The sequence below is a fragment of the Myxine glutinosa genome, chromosome 6 (genome assembly GCF_964187855.1).
Source record: "Myxine glutinosa chromosome 6, kmMyxGlut1.1, whole genome shotgun sequence".
Lineage (NCBI taxonomy): Eukaryota > Metazoa > Chordata > Myxini > Myxiniformes > Myxinidae > Myxine > Myxine glutinosa.
In genome coordinates, this window is record NC_136266.1 from 40703556 (window position 1) to 40727247 (window position 23692).

The 23692-nt window shown below is 38.6% G+C and overlaps 1 protein-coding gene across 1 annotated transcript in view; it reads left to right on the plus strand.

Moving 5' to 3' along the window:
• Positions 1–23692, plus strand: part of LOC144892706 (uncharacterized) — a 137208-nt gene that overhangs the window by 34887 nt on the left and 78629 nt on the right. The window contains exon 2 of the mRNA XM_078781014.1: positions 4330–4545. Within this exon, the coding sequence (XP_078637140.1) occupies positions 4330–4495 (166 nt within the window). The 3' untranslated portion in view covers positions 4496–4545. The remainder of the gene's footprint in view (positions 1–4329; positions 4546–23692) is intronic.

Consider the following 23692-nt stretch of genomic DNA (forward strand, 5'->3'; position numbering starts at 1 on the left):
GTGTGTGTGTGTGTGCGTGCGTGTGTGTGTGTGTGTGTGTGTGTGTGTGTGATTTCTGTGACAGCTCTTCCCGGAGCTTTGGATAGTGTAAAAAAAAAACACGAACAGCATGTGCATGCTGCTAACTTATGCATTTGTTAATTGCGACTTCTGTGTCTAAGTGGTGACTCGTCTAGGATTGTAACCCTCACCAATAAACGGTTTGGCAGAATTGACGTTCTGCATAGAGCATGGTACATGAGCTGTAACTTACAAATTTAAAGTGCACAGGTACAAAGAGAATATACCTGGTCCAGTGTATGTAAATACATTGCTTTCTGCTATTGTCATCATTTCATTGTGGTGGTCTTGGTTAAGGTTATTGGCTTTCTGACACATTTCATGAAATATATTATTGCCTTTACAGTGGGCTAGTGTTTTACAGTATGCAAGCAATGAATGCGAATATTATTTCATATGTATGATTAAAAAGGCTCATGATTGCCATGCTTGTAGAGAGGCGAGAGATGAGACAGGAGAGAGATGGGAGGGGAGGAGGAGGCAGGGGGTGGGTGAGTGGAGAGGACAGAGAGATTTGAAGAATGCCTTAAATTTAATGACTGATTCGATGGCAATCCAAATCATCAGTTGGGAACTGGCCCTCATAAAGTTGTTGACAATTCAATTACAGAAGCTCTCAGAACAGTGGGTCCATAACATTTATTGTGCTCGAAATTCATACAATGAGGCAGGGGATGGAGCGAGCGAGAGAGAGAGAGAGAGAGAGAGAGAGAGAGAGAGAGAGAGAGAGAGAGAGAGAGAGAGAGAGTGAGAGAGAGTGAGATAGACAGACAGACAGACAGGTAGAAAGATAGATAGATCAATCGATATGGAGGTAGCGATAGATAGATCCCTCTCATTTGCGATGATGAAGGTGTTTCTGCTTGCACACCCTAACAAGGTGCACTGAACCTCTGTAGTTTGCAGGGCCTTGTTTCACAAGTAGGGTCTATTGTTCAAAAACAGGTAATTGTAAAGCCCCTGGGACTTACTTTGTTTACAGAGTTCTGGGTTGATGATGTACACTTGGCTGTAAATTTGGCAGGTCACTGCATCAGTCTGGGTAATGATCGTTTGGGCCTCATGTGCTCACATATCGCCTTTCACCGAACATACGATATCTGATACGATTTTCTGCTCATTCATAATTGTTGCACCGCAATTCCTGTTCCAAGATGAATGACCATTTTGCCTGCTTGAAAAAAAACCTTCTTTTAAGAAATCCTATTTTACACAATCGTGACAGTCATTTAAAAAATGATGTCTGCACTTGTCACAATTTCTTCCAATGTATAACATATATGTGTTATCGTAAGTTTACTTGTATGAATACTTCAAATATTTCAGTTCATATATATATATATCTATATATATATATATATATATATATATATGTATATACTGTATATATATATATATGTGTGTGTATATGTGTGTGTATATGTATGTGTATATGTATGTGTATATGTGTATATGTATGTGTATATATGTATATGTGTGCGTATATATGTATGTGTATATATATATATATATATATATATATATATATATATATATATATATATATATATATATATATATATATATATATATATATATATATAATCTTACTATAATTCACCAAATGTTCGTTTGAAGGTACCGCAAAAACGGCTCAACCGATCGCAACAATATTTTGGGTGGGTATTCCTGGGACCCCTGGGAGTAAAATAGGCTATATTGTTTTTCCAATTTTTCCAATTTTTCCAGTTTTTCCAAACATGATGGAATAATATTTACCGATATGAACAGTGATGTGGCTTTTGTTAAAATTGTACAAATAGTGTTTATTCTACGTACCAGGAGAGTATAGATCGACTCCTGACGAACTCTTCCTATATAAACGTGCGGCTCCGAAGTAACACGGCAGCGTGTGCAAAGCGACTGAGAAACAGGTGTAGCGGCCGCTTCCGTGTTATAGATTCGGCGCGCACTCTTCACAAATAAACGTGCGACTGAGAAAGACGTGTAGCGGCCACTTCCGTTTTGCAGAATTCAATCTTTTTTCAAAATGGGCGCCCTGTACTGTTTAGATTTTGATGATTTGCGTGTGATATGATTCAACGGATGTTTATATGAATCGTTTAAAATTAAAAAAGCCTTCAATTTCTGATATTTTGCCTTTTCATTTGGGCCTCCCAATTGAAGCCCCGCCCATAGGGCGGGTACCGTTGCTGGTGTATAAAATGTGATTGGAAGTTGTTATCAAGCACCCATGATTTAAGGTTTTATATATTATATATCCAGTATATATCATTATAAGCTCACATTCATTGAACAGTGAACATATTGTCGTGTATGTATAATTATATTCTATTTTTCTTTGTCTACCTTTTGTGAAGACCTCAACATGATTGTCATGGAAGATTTTGAGAATATATTTCACACAAATATCCTTCAGGTTTTCTCAGTTGTTAAAGGTCGATAAAAAGTTGCTTCATCATTGCTCGAGTATGATAAACCATCGGTATGTTTTATTAAAATATCCACCCTTACAGCAACCCCCATCGATGAACTATTTTACATGAAGGGCGATCAGTCTGCATAATAATACGGGAAACGTCGCAGTGCAACAGAATGTGTACAAGTGTGAAACAAATTTGTGCAAAACTTTCTTCGAACAAATATAATAGGCTTGTATGATTTCAGGTGTAGGATTTACAATGGCGTGCCCTTACGTTGTTTATAGCACTTGTAAAGCTCTTTCAAACTTGTTTGTTGTAGTTTCCTAGTTAAATGCATGAGGGTTTGCATAAATGTTTCAGCGGTACAGTTGTATCTTTCTCTGTTGGTTTCAATGCGTCATGAGCCACGAATCATATATAAAATGTAAGTTAGCCACTTACATCTCAAATACCTTTTTAACCGTATGGAGATTCAAAAATATTTTTGTTTGAAACATTAATGCTTATTGCTCTTCCCATAAATTCAATCAATAATCTTCAAGTGTTCGGTTTCTGGCCTGCAAATCCGGCCGTGATTAATACGTAAAGGTATACACATCGCCTGTGCCATATTTGTGGAGTTTAAGAAATTTACCTTTTATCTGCTCTGTACAAAGTTAACTGGTGTGTTATGAATTGGAAAATGACTGCAATTGCAATAGACTATTATTAATATTATGATATTTTCCTGATGCGCTGCTGTATCTTTCAAAATGCGAGTCAAATGGAGTATTTGCCGCAGCTTCTTGTCTCTCGATTCTCGGCCACTCATGTATATCTACGCCAAGCACTACTTCCCACACGTGATTTGCATATATACATATTCTCGCGACAATACTCCTATTGAAATATGAATGAGTTAGCTGCAGTTGACTTGTGTATGGCATGTCTGTACTTTTTTTTAAATCTTCAATTTGTTTAAATTTTTTGTCGCTCGTTCACAAAAAGTTGGGGTTTTTTCCCCCAGGATTTCAATGCAGTTATGAATGTAATTTGGTGTGTGTTTTGTGTGTGTTTGTGTGTTTAAGAAGACGGACGTGCAAAATACAGTAAACCTGAAAAAAGTGTCAGGTTCTGCTTACGTTGTGCGTATGACAGCAACACTTAAACGTTCCTGGGCCACTACATTGTGCTCTCCCATTGGAGACAAAATTCTGAATAAATGGAGTCATACTACCTTGAGATACATGCGATATAGCGAGCGAAAGGTGTTCCTCCCTGCACGCTCTCTCCATGGCTACCCCAGGACGCGAGCGCCGTGTCGGCTTCACAGTATCAATATAACTCTTAATAAGCACATTCACTTGCACCTTCTTACCATCTCCCATTGTCGCTTATTCCATTTATAGCAGCCATGTTATGAATAGCATATTTATGCAACCGTTTGCTGGAATTGAATATCATTATAGGAATGGGATCGGCATTAAACGAATGCAGTGTGCGTGGTATTATTTTTGGAATACAATAATTGCTATGGGAATATATATATATGTATATATATATATATATATATATATATATATATATATATATATATATATATATATATATATATATATATATATATGTATATACACATATGCATATATATTAGAATATTTCGTTAAGTTTTACTGCACTCCATTACTTCATTGGTTTCCGACGAACGTGTCCATAGAGCTCCATAGTGTACCCACATATTTTGACCACATACTCGCCCATATGATTGGAGGGTTGGTCGAGATTGTGGATTGGTCAAAAACTAATATTTCTCTGATGTCACAATCAAGGTTGGTGTTAAAAAGTTTGTGCGTCTGATGTCTTGCAGGCTGATGATGTGTTCAATGGCCGGATTTTTTTGGAAGACCACTTCACAATTTGTTGTACTACGAAGAAGAATCTTTTCCTCTTCTCGCGATGCAGATGAAGATGCACTTACGCGTCTCCTCTTCCGACATTTACTGCTTCTATCTTCTGACAATCATCATAGGTGATTCCACTCGGTCAGATCACGTCCAGGGATCTTCACAGGGTGATAATGCAGGTATGTATATCTATTAAAAAAATTTTTTATATGTATATATATATATATATATATATATATATTTGTATGTATGTATGTATGTAATATATATATATATATATATATATATATGTATATATATATATATTTGTATGTATGTATGTATGTAATATATACATATATATATATATATATATATATATATATATATATTCACACCCATGGTGAAACAGTCAGTCATAATACAACCTTATTAGCCCTTCTTTGCACATTGTTCATTTAACAGAGCATTTCTTTGTTGTGGCAAAGCTATATCAAAATGTAATATAATTTAAGTTTTCTCCATTAATATAGAATAAACTCCTGAGTGGCTCAGGCTTCTTTGTGTTCCTCCCTGCATATTATCTCCATACGCACACACACACACACACACACACACACACACACACACACATATATATATATATATATATATATATATATATATGTGTGTGTGTGTGTGTGTGTGTGTGTGTGTGTGTCACACACCCTCCCTGGTTAAGGTCAAAGTGATTAAAATATTCCAAAACTTTAAGTTTGTTACTAAAATATATGATTTTTTCAGTGGAAAGTGATGCTTCCAAATTAATAGCAGCATACTGAATCTCCATGTTAAATGGCCTTAAAACGATCATTCATTCATTCATACATTCATACTGAATCCCTTATAACAATGTATTTAATAATTCACATGTGATGGTGTAATTAGATCGTGACTATTTTGAAGAAATTTTGTGAAATTATCAAAAAGTTATTTTTGCATTTTCAAATGTAAACTTGAGTATTTTCATCGAATCTCTCATTGGAGTTTCCTCATTAGTTTATGAATGAACAAAACAACCATCATTTTCTTCACCACCATGCCCAGTCCATGTCCACTTAATGAGGTGCGTTGTTCGATGTGTGTCATGTTTTATCTAAAGTGATATAACTAACATCCCCATAGTCATATTTTCTCAGTTTTGGTCAAACCAAATGCCAATCCTTTTGGTGTGTCCTCCTGCATTGATCATTATGAAGACATGAAGATTGAGGTTGGATTCCTGATTTTATCTTTGGTTATCTAGCTGTATGAGTGTTTCAGGCTTCATAAAGCTAGATAACCGAAAGTAAAAACGGTTTCCCTTATTCATCTTTGGCAACACGAGGTTTCTTTGCTCCTAATCAAAATGATTTTTGATCCCGTATTTTTTTTTTTTTCCATTGCACAACAGCTATGAAGTAGATGTGATATCGGATGACTCCTTGAACATGCATCGTACTTATCGGAGGGAGCGTTGGCAAATATAGATTATTTAAGGAATTGCAAGTACGCCATTCTCAACTTTTCCGCTGAATAATCGCAATCGCTGAAGTCACCCCAGATCCACTTTTTTGAAATTCCAACTTATTTTCTGGAAGTCCTTGCAGTGTCCATATGTTTTATACCTCTCCCACCTCCCCCCCAAGCCCTCTGCCTCCCACAGTTCTCTCGATGCCCCTGCTCTCAAATGTTGTTTGTGTCCTTCCCCCTCTCTCCCCATCTTGTCTACCGCTCCCCTTATTTTGTGTTTTATGTGTCGGTTTGACTTTTTGTGTGATTAATGTTAGCTCTTTCATGAGCCTCGATATTGTATACAAAAAAAATAAAATAATAAAATAAAAATATATGCGTATTGGATTGGGAGTCTTTTATGAGTTCAGCCCGTAGGTGTGTACCATTCCGTAAGGGCCGTGGCTGTGCCGTTGGTGCGGTGCCCCCTGCAGGTTAGGACAGGAATTTGGAATTTGTTCATGATACCGGCGATACTTCGCCTACTCTTTGTAAAAGACCACGAAAGAAAGGGATCTTTAATATCCACCACCTAATGGAAGCACAATACGACACACGGCACAACGTCAATCCGAGAGACGGAACACTTTTTGCCTCCCGCAAAGCACCATTCCGGAAGTTTATCATCGGCTCGGAATCAAACCCAGACTGGAAAGCTCAAAGGTAAATGCTTCTCCCTCTGCTCCATCCTGTCAGAAAAGAAACACAAGCGATCTGAAGTTTTTTCTTTCTGCTCAATAATATTTATTTATTATATAATAATATTTATAATAATTATGTAATAATTAATTAATAATATAATAATAATAATTAGTTAATTTAATTAATTATATAATAATAATATTTATTATCTGTCATATTTGTGTGAGTAGAACACAACATGTTGGTTTATTTTAGCAAGAGATTTTGTCAGTGTGACAATGCAGGTATGTATATGTATTTAAAAATTTTTTTTTAATATGTATATGTATATATGTATATATATATATATTTGTATGTATGTATGTATGTAATATATATATTTGTATGTATGTATGTATGTAATATATATATATATATATATATATATATATATATATATATATATATATTTGTATGTATGTATGTATGTAATATATATATTTGTATGTATGTATGTAATATATATATTTGTATGTATGTATGTATGTAATATATATATTTGTATGTATGTATGTAATATATATATTTGTATATGTATGTATGTAATATATATATATATATATATATTTTTTTTATTTTTTATTTTTTTTATTTTATATATATATATATATATATATATATATATATATATATATATATATATATATATATATATATATATATATATATATATATATATATATATATATATATATATATATATATATATATATATATATTTGTATGTATTTATGTATGTAATATATATATTTTGGAATCAATATGTACATTTATCATTATTAATCAACTAATGATGTTCAACCCATCAAAGAACATCATGAAGCTTCATGATTGGAAGTTAATGTATATAGCCTCGGTAGAATATATGGTTGGGGGAACGGGTTCGTATTGTATTACGTATTTATGGTACACATTGTAACGTTCAAGGGAGAATTGTGACGTGCCTTACAAAACACTCCGTCAAAATAGGTAACGGCGTGTTGTTTTTGGAGTTTAGTGCGTTATTGTGATTGTAAATCACAATGGATTTAATCATAGTATAGTACATGGATTTATGGTGCGGTTCCTGGGGCAGTGGAAGCCTTGCGGTTTCTTTTCTTTTTTTGAGCAGATTAAGGTGCACCTTGTGGTGAAGAGGGGTTTTGAAAACGATTGGCACCATAATAGATTCCCATGAATGTTGTTAATAGCCACGACCTTTACTACAATGGTGTGTGTGTGTGTGTGTGTGTGTGTGTGTGTGTGTGTGTGTGTGTGTGTGTGTATGTGTGTGTGTCACAGGTAGAGATTTATAAGTCGTAATTGCGGGGCCTGCCTATGTCGCGCTGGCCTGGCCCTGTTTTTCATTCGCGTATGGTTACTATTTCTAACCACGCGGTGGACTTAATTTACCCCGTGTACTGCAAATGGTTCAGCCCATGTGTGACGTTTCATGAGGAGAGAAAAAACAAAGCGCGTGTTGTAAAGGTCTTCGGTGCAGCTTCGTCGGTTAAAAATGCATTTGCGCATTATAGAGTTGTTAGAGCTTGGGCTGCCTTATGTGCAATTTGGAATTTGAGCCAATTGGAGGTAACTAGGGCATTGCCCGTACTATATCTATATCTAAAATTATATCCTCCCCCTCTATTTACATGAAATGGTTTGGTCCAAAGCGAACGGCTTGCGAGTACGGTGACAATCCCCCCCCTCTATTTACATGCAATGGTTTGGTCCAAAGCGAACGGCTTCCGGAGTTTGGTAAAGAAATCGCCATCGCGTGCACAAACGCGCAGGAAAGCGAATGAATCGCAAATTCGGTTTTATTAGTTTTAAAACATAGTTTAACGCCAACATAGTTTGCAAACGTGAAATAAATGAATACGCTCTCAAATGTGCCATCCGAGGCAGAGTGTGTCCTCCACGTTCGGCACACGCGATCGTTCGCTGCTCTCTGATTGGTTGAATCGTTTTTTGGACATAGCTCGGTAAGTAATTGTCCGATTAATATGAAACCTTGAAAAGGCACATCCTCGGGTCCCCAGCAATATACCTGGCAAGTTAAAAGTATATCGGACCCGTGGTTGTCGAGAAACAGCGGTCACAGACAAACAGACGTACAGACGTACAGAGATTACTGGAATTATAGATAGATGAAGAGGCAATTATTATACTGAATGCTCGTGACTATTTCAAATAAGGTAGTGTTCAACTGAGGTGTGTACAGAATAAAATATTCATCAGTGCATATGTATATAATCCATGTAACGACATTATATATATATATATATATATATATATATATATATATATATATATATATATATATATATATATATATATATACACAGACACAGTGTGTATATATAAACGAGGTGTGTTTTGTATGTGTCTCCCGATCTGTGCAGAGCATTTTTTTTTTCTGCAAGTGCAGTTTATTGGTCAATGGCCATGCAGGGTGGTTTGCCATCTCTCTCCCAGCAGTAGTTAGGGTAGGAATCCAGAATTTGACAGCTTAACTACTCGTCGTGAAGGACACTGCAGGATCTTTAATGTCTACCATCTAATGGTGATAGACGGGTCACCAGTTTAACGTCTATCCGAGGGACGACACACACGTTAATGAATCACCCTGCTGTTTGTTCGTTCGTTCGTATGCAGCACGAGGCTGCTGGTAGCATCATTTGCTGAGGGTGCGGCTGTGCTGCTGATGTAATGCCCTCTGCTGGTTAGAGTAGGAATTTGTAATTTGTTCATGGTGCCTGCAATAGCTTGCCCACTCTTTGCGAAGGATACCGTGGCGTCTTTAATGTCCACCAACGATTGCTGGCAGACGGGACGCCCGTTTAACGTCCATCCGAGGCACGGCATACACAATGATGAATCACCCTGCCTGTGAAACACCGGAATGACAGTTTATGGCTGAGCCGAGGTTCAATCACAGGCTAGAGCCCTCAGAGACGAGTATGCTTATCTCTCGGCCATCATGTCAGCTCACGCTGTCGGTGAAACGCTGGTGTGACAGTTTTTAGCTGGATCGGGATTCAAACCCAGGCTAGACAACTTAAAGGGGAATGATATGTACAAGCGAGTGAAGATATGTGTGTGTGTGTGTGTGTGTGTGTGTGTGTGTGTGTGTGTGTGTGTGTGTGTGTGTGTGTGTGTGTGTGTTTATATTTATATTTATATACACATACATACATACATACATAAATATATATATATAAATATATATATATATATATATATATATATATATATACATACATATATACATACATACATACATATAATTGTTATGTATGTATATATATATATATACTAGCTTGGTTCGGCACTGAGGAACGGGCTTATTTTAGCTGAGGATAATGACTGTACCTGAGTTGCTGTGTTGTCATGATTTTCACCAATCATAATACAAACAATTACTTTCCACAAATGTATTTGTTGTGTTTGTGATATTACAATTTTATAGGCAATTTCGGTTGAAGATTTAGGTTGAATGTTTTTTTTTCAAGAAAGAACCCCTCAGCACATACATAGGGGAGTAGGTGCAGACTGGAAGTTTGGGACGTTTACACCTCACCACCATGTAATTCAAAACACCTCACCACCAAGTAATTCAAAACACCTCACCACCAAGTAATTCAAAACACCTCACAGCCATAAAACACGTAATAAAAACACCACACAGCCATAAAACACGTAATAAAAACACCACAACCATAAAACACGTAATAAAAACACCACACAGCCATAAAACACGTAATAAAAACACCACACAGCCATAAAACACGTAATAAAAACACCACACAGTCATAAAACATGTAATAAAAACACCTCAGCCATAAAACACGTAATAAAAACACCACACAGCCATAAAACACGTAATAAAAACACCACACAACCATAAAACACGTAATAAAAACACCACACAGCCATAAAACACGTAATAAAAACACCACACAGTCATAAAACATGTAATAAAAACACCTCAGCCATAAAACACGTAATAAAAACACCACACAGCCATAAAACACGTAATAAAAACACCACAACCATAAAACACGTAATAAAAACACCACACAGCCATAAAACACGTAATAAAAACACCACACAGCCATAAAACACGTAATAAAAACACCACACAGCCATAAAACACGTAATAAAAACACCACACAGCCATAAAACACGTAATTAAAACACCACAACCATAAAACACGTAATAAAAACACCACACAGCCATAAAACACGTAATAAAAACACCACACAGCCATAAAACACGTAATAAAAACACCACACAGCCATAAAACATGTAATAAAAACACCTCACAGCCATAAAACACGTAATAAAAACACCTCACAGCCATAAAACACGTAATTAAAACACCACAACCATAAAACACGTAATAAAAACACCACACAGCCATAAAACACGTAATAAAAACACCACACAGCCATAAAACACGTAATAAAAACACCACACAGCCATAAAACACGTAATAAAAACACCACACAGCCATAAAACACGTAATAAAAACACCACACAGCCATAAAACACGTAATTAAAACACCACAACCATAAAACACGTAATAAAAACACCACACAGCCATAAAACACGTAATAAAAACACCACACAGCCATAAAACACGTAATAAAAACACCACACAGCCATAAAACATGTAATAAAAACACCTCACAGCCATAAAACACGTAATAAAAACACCTCATAGCCATAAAACACGTAATTAAAACACCACAACCATAAAACACGTAATAAAAACACCACACAGCCATAAAACACGTAATAAAAACACCACACAGCCATAAAACACGTAATAAAAACACCACACAGCCATAAAACACGTAATAAAAACACCACACAGCCATAAAACACGTAATAAAAACACCACACAGCCATAAAACACGTAATTAAAACACCACAACCATAAAACACGTAATAAAAACACCACACAGCCATAAAACACGTAATAAAAACACCACACAGCCATAAAACACGTAATAAAAACACCACACAGCCATAAAACACGTAATTAAAACACCACAACCATAAAACACGTAATAAAAACACCACACAGCCATAAAACACGTAATAAAAACACCACACAGCCATAAAACATGTCATAAAAACACCTCACAGCCATTAAACACGTAATAAAAACACCTCATAGCCACGAAATTAAAAACACCTCACCACCACGTCATTTAAAAACACCTCACCACCCAAGTAATTCAAAACACCTCACCACCACATAATTCAAAACACCTCATTACCAACTAATTCAAAACACCTCACCACCACGTAATTATAAATACCTCACCACCGCGTAATTATAAATACCTCACCACCACGTAATTATAAATACCTCACCACCACATAATTCAAAACACCTCATTACGAACTAATTCAAAACACCTCACCACCACGTAATTATAAATACCTCACCACCACATAATTCAAAACACCTCACCACCATGTGATTTAAAAACACCTCACCACCATGTGATATTGAAACACCTCACCACCACATAATTCAAAATACCTCACCACCACGTGATTCAAAACCACCATAACGTTATTAAAAACACTTCACAACCACGGAAACAAAAGTTTGAGGGAGTCGTTAAGTGTCAACACAGACACTGCCCAGATGTGCAGATATCTATCTATAATTCCAGTAATCTCTGTCTGTCTGTCTGTACGTCTGTACGTTTGTCTGTGACCGCTGTTTCTCGACAACCACGGGTCCGATATACTTTTAACTTGCCAGGTATATTGCTGGGGACCCGAGGATGTGCCTTTTCAAGGTTTCATATTAATCGGACAATTACTTACCGAGCTATGTCCAAAAAACGATTCAACCAATCAGAGAGCAGCGAACGATCGCGTGTGCCGAACGTGGCGGGCACACTCTGCCTCGGATGGCACATTTGAGAGCGTATTCATTTATTTCACGTTTGCAAACTATGTTGGCGTTAAACTATGTTTTACAACTAATAAAAACGAATTTGCGATTCATTCGCTTTCCTGCGCGTTTGTGCACGCGATGGCGATTTCTTTACCAAACTCCGGAAGCCGTTCGCTTTGGACCAAACCATTGCATGTAAATAGAGGGGGGGGATTGTCACCACTCGCAAGCCGTTCGCTTTGGACCAAACCATTTCATGTAAATAGAGGGGGGGGATATAATTTTAGATATAGATATAGTACGGGCATGCCCTAGTATAGATAAATGACTGTACCCGAGTTGCCGTTTTGTCATTGTTTAAACCAATCATAATTCAAACAATTATTTTGCACAAATGTATTTGTAATATACGTGATAAAACAATTTATAAACAATTCAAGTTGAAAAAAAAAAATTCCCCAAAAAATTCCCCCCAAATTTTTTTTTTTAATTGCAATTTTTTAAAAAAAATAATACCCTTAGGACATACCGACGGGAGAGATATGTGCATTCCAGAAGTTTGGTACGATTTCACAAAAGTTTGAGAAAGTAGTTCAGTGACAACACAGGACAGACGCTGCACAGATATATATATATATATATATGTATTATAGGTGTACCAGAAAGTAATGTCGTTTTTTAAACTGTGTATTCCTCCTTGAAAAACGACATTACTTTCCGGTACACCTAATATATCGTATACATATTATACAAACACATATATACATACCCTGCCAAGTTGGTAACAAACAAGCAGGAGTAGACGTAGCCTCAGGTGACATTTCATCGCTAACCCATGGACATAAAGGCTTCGCTTCAAAGACTCTTTTTGCCTGAGAAAGTCTGTGAATTAGCGGTTCTTCCCTCGGTTTAGACCTGTTTTCCTCTCGGTTGTTGCCCAATGTTGTCGGGTATATCTTCGTACATCTTGTGGTTGGATGTGTCATGCCTTGAAACTATGGGTATTTTCCTAGTTGTGACACTTCCTTCGTGCTGCTCTCAGTATGGTTAAAATAATGGATTTTAGGGAAGGTATCATCATTCTGTGAGAAACAGGTGGTGTTCGTCCTAAGTTTTACCTTTTTTTTTAAATATTCTCCAGAACCATTTCATAAGTGGTGCCCCTTCTGGCAATGTGGTGTTACCCAGCAGTTACTTCGAGCACAGTATATGAACACAGTATATGAACACAATACCTGTGGATCAGTCGTGTTGTTCACTGGGACACAGCAGACCCTTTTTGTATACTGTATTTTGATGTACTTGACCCAAACATTTTGACCTGAGCCAAACATTTTTCTCCTGATGCTTCATTCATTATACATAAGTATTTCGTCCTCTATGTAAATTATTATTTTAATTGACTGTTCTGATGTTCCACACACCTGTGCCACAGCCCATTAGCATTGCATGTATCATCCTTTACAGACGAAGTTAAATGTCTCAACTTGCCCTCTCCTGGTGGCACGGCATTCTTCGTAAGAGTGGACTTAAAGTGCACATCTTCTATATTTCACATTCCCAGTACAGATTAAGCACTGGATCAATCATCCTGCATCATCGCCCCTGGTCTTTAACCAATAGTTCACTTGTGGTCTTTAACCACCTCGAACCATTGACTGGTTGAGCCTCCAATTTGGTTTATGCTTTTATGGGTCTTTTGAAGCATAGATATTTACATGATTGACATGTAATATGATGTATAATATGATCACAGAAAAGTCATTGTAATGAATGATCTTCTGAAATGTAAAAATAAATAAGATTTCAACTCTTATTGTAGTCCTAAACACCGAAGATAATAAATGATGCGTCTCGATATGTATCCGAGGAACACGCCCACCATGTGGGAATGAATGGATCAGTGAGCTTTTTGAAAGACACAAGGGAGAGAGAAGGAAAGGTTTGCAGGAGTTAAATATTTTCATTCTGAATGTTTGTTTCAGTGTCATTTCCATGAGTTTAGCCGATAAGACTTTTTGATGTCGAGAGAGATCCATGGACACATTTAAGGTGAAGTTCAATCTGGATGCACTTGCCCGTTCATTAATGAGTTAAACTACAGGGAGGGGCAGTTGGCAGAAAATAATGGGGAATGGGGGAGGTGCGAGGGGGGCGGGTGGTAAGGTTGTAAATTTGGTTTCGTCCTTCTTATCCTCATTCTTCTACCCCAGCCTCCATACTGCACCTTGTCGTTCACCCTCGGGGCGAGAGGTTGAGGATTGAGGCTTTAGGAAAGAGCGAGCAGAATGAGGGTCTGGCGGGACTGAGTGAGCGCTTTTTGCAGGATCATACAATGGGGGTCCGAGGTGGGGTGGCGGTGTGGGGGGCGCAGCACGTCGAATTGAGCGTTGAAGGGGTTCCGTGCTTCATGTGAACGGCAGGCCAGCAGTGTTCCCACGCCCAGCCGGCGATGCACCGTACGAGACAGAGGAAAAGCGGGGTGGTGGGAGAGGGGGAGTGGGGCTGTACGAAGTAGTGGCGTGCAAAGGCATGGGTGGGGCCATTATATGGGGAATGACACGAAGAACGATCAGGAGGGGAAGAGGAGGGATGGGGCTTTGGGAGTAATGGAAAGAGTATATGAAAACTGTGCAATTCATCACCCTAGTACTATTAGACAAATTTGTTTGTGGAAGAAAAAGGAGAATGTATACATAAGTGGTACAAGGTAGTGCGATGGAGTGAAAGAAGAGGCAGGAGGACCAACGGTATTGGCGTATGTGGTGAGATGAGGAGGGTTGGGGGGAGTGAGGAGGGGTGGGCCACTGCGACCTTGATTGGGACTAGACACGGCCATTGTGTGTTCATCTTGGAACAGTTGGAGAAGAGGTCTGCGTTTGCGTCGAGTGTCCTAACAACCCTCATCAGCCCGGTCCCCATTTTTAGCGCACAGTGGAGCATCGCAAACAAAGGCGGAACCATGAAATGCATTTATTGATTTGCGCCAAAGCCTTGCTTAATAAAGAGAGTGTTCGTTGTTGCGAATGTTATTAATTTTTCCCCCCTATTAATATTGTTCGCTGATGGTGATGGCGAGGGCGCTCGACCCTGCCAGCTTGTAAAAAGCTAAGCACATTCAGGCATGCTGGATTGCTGGATGCCTGGGTTGTCATGAATCACTGCACCTCCATTGGTGCAGGCTTTGCAATCAGCCGAGAGGACTTTCAGATCTTTATATTTAGGGTGCACTTTGTCAGAAAGGTACCCGCAGTGTTATTAAAATAATGCCTTCTTAAGCTGGCTTACCTGTTCACCTGTACTCACTTGTGAGCAACATGAAAATATCCCAAGGTGCCTTTCGCAAAGAGCTTTGAAATGTGTGGTTGAATATCAAATATGTGGTACTGTATAGCGTGGTTGAATATCCTGTGTGGGTTGAATATATATATATATATATATATATATATATATATATATATATATATATATATATATATATATATATATATATATATATATACATATATATATATATATATATATATATATATATATATATATATATATATATATATATATATATATATATATATATAAGAAACGGGAAGTAAATTCCTGCGTGGGGCTAGTGTGAAAAAATTCTGACTCAACCCAGGACTCGAACCCAGGAACCTCATCATATATATATATATATATGTTAGGGTGGATCCAAGAAGTTGAAGATTGGATTTGCATTTCTCCACAAGCCTGCCCCTATTCCTATTGAAGAAAGTAGTTTGTGGTGAAACGTTGAGCTGAATTGGACAACATTTAGAGGTTGCTCAAAATGTTGACACATTTTAATGAATAATAAGATACAGAATTTTTAGCATCATACATCAATTCATAGATAATTATCTATTTTCAATTACTCAAATTATTTATTATTGTTATTGTTGTTGTTTGTGTAAACTAATAAGTAATTATGTACAATGTACCATTGTAAAATGTACATGTATGTTCAATTGTTCATTGTTCATTGTTCATTCATATCATCAAATTAGGATTAAAAACAAAACAGTCGATTAAACATTCATGTATTAATTTGACAATAAATCATTTATCGGAAAAAATAAATCATCCATCAGAAAATATAAAATATCTATCAGAGACGATAAAACAAAAATATCAGATTGTGCAAAAGCACTGGCCACAAACATAGCACGCCGATCTGAGAGATTTACTGTGTCCAGAGTTGCCACTATTGCTGGAGTGATCACCTTACTGGGAGCCTTTTTCGCCTGTTTGGCAGAAGATGGACTTTGGAGTTTGAATTCATTGTCCCCTGAATCGGAGCTTTCAATCTCAGACTCATCATCATCATCAACCACAGCCGATGTTGATGGAACAGATTGCATTGCTGGTCGAGTCTCAGCAGCATGTTTCTTCTTTCTTTTATCTTCATTCTCAAGCCTGATACGCTTTCTGTTCTCCTTCACTGCCAGAGTGTTGTCCACAGATCCCATACATGAACTTGAGGGATCCTCAAGCTGCATGATAAGGAATGCTTTGTCTTCTTCATTCGTCATTTTCTCAAGCGCATCATTTGGTGAGATATGGAAGAGGGATGGAAGATCATCTTTGAACGTCTGCTCCTTCACTACGTAGTGTTCGAATGTCTTGGTTCTATTTTTCTTTACCAGTTTGTAGGCATCATACAAAACTTCAAAAGTTGGCGCTCACAGGAATCTACTCTCTGCACTGGAATTCGTGCTTTCTCCCAGTATGCACACACAGCTTGTACACTAAGTTTGGCACTTTCACGAACTGTATGGTGTTCTTGTATGTGATGGTACACCATTTTCTGCAATGTGTGCCCTTTGGTTGGTGGTCCCCCACATATTATTTCCTTTTCAGACTTGCTCAGCAACCAAACTGTGGAAGAGCTGCGAGTTTCTGCCATCTGAAAAAAACAGGATAAATTAAAAATGTTATTTTTTGAGCAACTTCTAAATAAGTTCCAATTGATCTCATATTTGGTTCGTTTGATCTTTATGAACATAGGAACAAGGGCAGCCTTGTGGAGCATGGATTTGTAATAGTATTAAATATTACATATGTCTGTGGACCACCCTAATATATATATATATATATATATATATATATATATACTTGAACACCTTGTCTCATCGACACCCTTCTATTCTAACATGCCTTCAACTGCCACCTTCCCGTGACCTCCATCATTTTCAAGAAACCCGACCGAGTGATTAGATAAGATACTGCATTTAATTTCTTCTTGTCGTTGTTCTCATCATCATCGTGGTCGTTAACTGCCGATACTACTCTTGTGTCTAAAATATGGTACAGTTAAACCTGTATAATAATAAAACCCGTATTGGCTAATTGCGATTCATTTGTGATCAAAATTCTAAGCATGCACGGAGCCGATATTTGGAATAATAAAAAAACCTCAAATATGCAGTGACATCTTTTATACGGACGGTTGTTTCCCTGAATGGATGACCGCATGAGGCAGGTTTTATGCACATGTACAGTGGATGTATATGAATATGTACTACCTATATACATATATATATACACACACACACACACACACACACACACACACACACACACACACACACACACACACACACACACACACACACACACTGCATATAGAAAGTCTTCACCCCCTTTCAACATTTTCACCTTTTGTTGCCTTATAGCCTACAATTAAATTGCATTAAATCAGACTTTTTCCACCTTTATTTACACATCGTAACCCACAACTTCCAAGTGAAAAACAAATTCTACAAACTTCAGAAAATTAATTTTAAAATATAAAACTGGAATATCTTGGTTAAGAACAGGAACAAGGAACAACCAATACTGTACAATTAATTAAGTGTGTGTGTGTGTGTGTGTGTGTGTGTGTGTGTGTGTGTGTGTGTGTGTGTGTGTGTGTGTGTGTGTGTGTGTGTGTGTGTGTGTGTGTGAATAAAAGAGAGAGATAGAATTGTAAGGAACAGAAATGAAAAAACGAGATGTGTGTGTATACATCACCCAGAATTCGATTCGCATTAGCAACCAATCATCTCTCACCTAATCAGGTGTAATTGTGAGATTTGAAGAGCTTTAATTGGCCATTTAAGATTTATAATGTTGGAGGCTCTGCGCCACCATCATTGCACATCGTTGGGTTCTCGTCACTTCGACATTGTGTTGCTAATTCTACACCATCTTTGATGATCTGCCAAATTGCAGTGAAACTGGTCTTGTGGTTTTAATGGTCGTGCAGCTTCACATTTACCTACCATGTCAGGTATCAATGGTTTTTTTCTCTGGAGCCCCCCCGGGGGGGGGGGGGCGTGGGAAATGGCGACGAGCTTACTTGTGCACAGCTCATTTTGACGTAGAAATAAATACAAAAGATCAACATCATATATGTTCTTCCAAACGATATTAAATGCAAGTTCACCATCGAAGTCGCCTTGTCCTATCAACGTTGTTGAATCGAGGAGTCTCACACAAATGTTACAGAATGTCGGCAAATTTGACTCGGAGCCAGTGACAAGACACCAATAGCACAAGGTCCAGGTCTCGCTCATAGGGACGGTTCAGATCACGCGGATTCGCTGCCATGACGTCATTATCGCAGACACGTGTCACACCTGAATGTGGGCACGCCATTGGCAATATTGCCAATCGAGTCGGGCACTTTGAGCAAATGCGAGACGTGACTTGAATATTTTGAAGGAGCGCGGGCGTGTCCCATTCTTTCCTTGTATTTTAAACGAGCGCCACCACTGGGATTCGTAGCGGTATATATAGATCCGGTGGTTGCTTTGTGTACCCGCACATGCGCAAGATCACATGAAATTTTCCGCTCGCCATCGGGTGGTGCTGATTGTAAATGGTTTATCCGCTCCGCGATGGAAGACAAACCACGACTACTGCGCAGTTCTCCCAGAGGCGGCTGAATCTGAATTGTGCGCTGGCAGGAGTGCACTGAGGAAGAGTGTCCGTGGAGCGCTTCCTCGTGCACACCTCCGTGCAGCGCGGTGCAGGAGGCGGCGAGCCATGATCCCTTCACTTCGCATTTTTTAACCCGTGCGTGCAACAGCAAAATGCCAACATGTTTATAGCCTTCGGTTTCTCTTTCTCTTTCCCCCTTTCTTCTTCCCCTTCCCCCCTTTCTTCTTCCCCTTTCCCCCTTTCTTCTTCCCCTTTCTTCTTCCCCTTTCCCCCTTTCTTCTTCCCCTTTCTTCTTCCCCTTTCCCCCTTTCTTCTTCCCCTTTCCTCTTTTCCCATTTTTTCTTTTCCCCCTTTTTCTCTTTCTCTCCATTTGCCCCTCTTTCTCCTGTTTCTCTCTGCCTCTTCTTTCACTCATTTCCCCCCTTTTTCTCTTCTCTTTCCCCCTTTTCCCCCCATTTTCTCTTCTTTTCCTCTTTCTCCCCCTTTTTTCTTCTCTTTCCCTCTTTCTCCCCCTTTTTCCTTATCTTTCCCTCTTTCTCCCCCTTTTTTATTCTCTTACTATATTCTCCCTTCTTTCTCCTGTTTTTCTCTCCCCCTTTTTTCTTGTTTCTCTCCCCTCCTTATTCCTCTCATTTTCCCCATTTTTCTCTTCTCTTTCCCTCTCTCCCTTTTTCTTTTCTCTTTCCCTCTCCCCCTCTTTCGCTTCTGTTTCCCACTTCCCCCTTTTTTCTTCTTATTTTATTCTCTTTCTCTTTCTCTCTCCATCCGTGTTTCCATGGCTCCCCGTGCTTACTGACCAGGAACTTCTTATAAAACACAACTCATGAGTCCTGTTGGCAAACAACAATGCCATGGACAATAAGGTGTTGGCAAAGCCAACATTGGCAGGGAAACGAAGGCTGTTGAATGTACTTTATTCGATTCTGTAATGTACATGGTTTGTGTTCGCTGGTATAAATGGTATTCTTCGCCTGGCCACTTTATTATGACAAGTCCATCCAATAATGTATCTCGTTGGCATAGTTAAGTAGCTAGGGTTTGTGGCGCCCAGGACCAAAAGTCAATACTAGCGTCCCATAGACACTGGCATAGTCAGGAATTTATGTTGGGGGAGGGTTGGGCATATGAAAGAGCTATAAGCTTCCCCAGTGGGCTCAGCAGCAGAGCTAACTTCCCCTACTCTTTCTGAAGAACATCGTGGGATCTCTAACGTCCACCAACTAATGCCATCAGATGGGACACCCAGTTTAATGTCCATCCGAGGGATGACGCACATTGATGAATCACCCCAACTGTGGTTGTAGCTGGTTTGGTTGTAGCTGGGTCAAGATTCAAACCCAGGCTAGACAGTTGAGAAGCAAGTGTGCAAACCACGGGGCCATCCTCCCAGTCCAACACACTCGCTGAGGCCTCTCACCGCGTTTACCCTTCTGTCCAGACCCCTCGAGTGCTAGCGCCTTCTTCACTTTTTTCCTCACTATACATTAGGGTGGTCCACAGATATATGTAATATTTAATACTATTAAAAATCCATGCTCCACAAGGCTGCTCTTGTTCCTATGTTTATAAAGATCATATGATCCAAATATGAGGTCAATTCGAACTTATATAGAGGTTGCTCAAAAAATAACATTTTTAATTTATCCTGTTTTTTTCAGATGGCAGAAACTCGCAGCTCTTCCACAGTTTGGTTGCTGAGCAAGTCTGAAAAGGAAATAATATGTGGGGGACCACCAACCAAAGGACACACATTGCAGAAAATGGTGTACCATCACATACAAGAACAGCATACAGTTCGTGAAAGTGCCAAACTTAGTGTACAAGCTGAGTGTGCATACTGGGAGAAAGCACGAATTCCAGTGCAGAGAGTAGATTCCTGTGAGCGCCAACTTTTGAAGTTGTATGATGCCTACAAACTGGTAAAGAAAAATAGAACCAAGACATTCGAAAACTATAGAGTGAAGGAGCAGATGTTCAAAGATGATCTCCAATCCCTCTTCGATATCTCACCAAATGATGCGCTTGAGAAAATGACGAATGAAGAAGACAAAGCATTCCTTATCATGCAGCTTGAGGATCCCTCAAGTTCACGTATGGGATCTGTGGACAACACTCTGGCAGTGAAGGAGAACAGAAAGCATATCAGGCTTGAGAATGAAGATAAAAGAAAGAAGAAACATGCTGCTGAGACTCTTAACAGCAATGCAATCTGTTCCATCAACATCGGCTGTGGTTGATGATGATGATGAGTCTGAGATTGAAAGCTCCGATTCAGGGGACAATGAATTCAAACTCCAAAGTCCATCTTCTGCCAAACAGGTGAAAAAGGCTCCCATCAAGGTGATCACTCCAGCAATAGTGGCAACTCTGGACAGAGTAAATCTCTCAGATCGGCGTGCTATGTTTGTGGCCAGTGCTTTTGCACAATCTCTTGGTCATACCATTGAAGACATTTCTCTGTCACACAGTCGAATTCGTCGTGCTCGAATTCGTGGAAGGGAAATAATGGCCACTGAAGAAAAGGCAAATTTCTCACGTAATAGCCCACTCCGACTACACTGGGATTGAAAACTGCTCCCTGATTATACTGGCAATCACAAAGAATCTGTTGATCGGGTAGCGATACTTGTAACTGGTATGAATACCGAGAAGTTGCTTGGAGTCCCAAAAATTCCCCAAGGCACTGGTGTAGCACAAGCAAATGCATGCATACAACTTCTTGAGGAGTGGAATGTCAAACAGTTGGTGAAAGGCATAGTGTTTGACACCACTGCATCCAACACAGGGCTGAGAAACGGAGCATGTACCCTCATTGAAGCAGCTTTGGATGCGAAGCTTGTCTGGATTGCATGTCGTCATCATGTGTTTGAAGTAATGCTCTCTGATGTTACAACTAAAGTCATAGGACCCACTAGCGGACCTGAGATCAGACTGTTCAAGAGGTTTCAGAAACAGTGGCCTTTAATTGATAAGAAGAGGTTCCAAGTAGGAGAAGATAAAATATTTTCCGATAACCTTGTTGAACGTCAGAATATGATACATTTTTCTGCAGCTGCACTCGAAGAACAACACCCACATGATGAAGAACTTCTGAGACTATGCCATACATTTCTGGGTGTATGTGAGGCCAGAGAGGTAAAATTCCGTGCCCCAGGAGCTATGCACAATGCCCGCTGGATGATGAAAGCCATATATGTTCTCAAGATGGTTCTCTTCAAACACCAAATAAAGCTAACATCACGTGAATTGAAGGGAATCACACAGATTGCTCTTTTTGTTGCACTTGTGTATGCGAGATTCTGGCATGAGGCGCCGCTACCCACAAAGGCACCTTTCAATGATTTGCTTCTTCTTTCAACCCTTGATTCTTACCCGGATATGGTTGTCCGTGAAACTGCTGTCAAAGCATTCACTAGACACCTCTGGTATTTGTCAGAACACCTTGCTGCATTAGCTCTTTTTGATAGCTGGTTGGATGATGAGACAAAGGCAAAGATGGTGAAGAACTTCAAGCGGGCTCCAAAGCCAAACAATCTTCATAGGATAGATGCTAAAGCCTTCAGGCTTTCTGACTCAGTGGACACCTACATCACAAGTCGATCTCTTGAATTATTTGGTGTTGTCATCTCAGAGTCTGACAAAGAAGTATCACTGAGTTTTCTGGAAAAGCAGCCACACCTCTGGAACACAGACAACCCATACCAAGAACTTGAGAAGAAGATACGCAGCATTAAGGTTATCAATGACTGTGCTGAGCGAGGTGTTGCTCTCATCCAAACTTTCCATGATACTCTGAACAAGAATGAAGAGCAGAAGCAATTTGTGTTGAGAGTTGTGAAACTTCATCGTGAAAACTTTCCAGTGTCAACCAAAGCCATCTTGTCAAAGAAGTAGGCAATGTTTTGAAACACGTTTCTGAAAACAATGTTACGTAAAATCATTCAAATTATGTGTATTCTGATGTTTACTTTGTTTTAATTGTTCTGATAGATTTGTTTTATCGTCTCTGATAGATATTTTATATTTTCTGATGGATGATTTATTTTTTCCGATAAATTATTTATTGTCAAATTAATACATGAATGTTTAATCTACTGTTTTGTTTTTAATCTTAATTTGACTACATGAATGAACATTGAAGAATGAACAATTGAACATACATGTACATTGTACAATGGTACATTGTACATAATTATTTATTAGTTTACAAACAAACAACAACAATAACAATAATAAATAATTTGAGTAATTGAAAATAGATAATTATCTATGAATTGATGTATGATG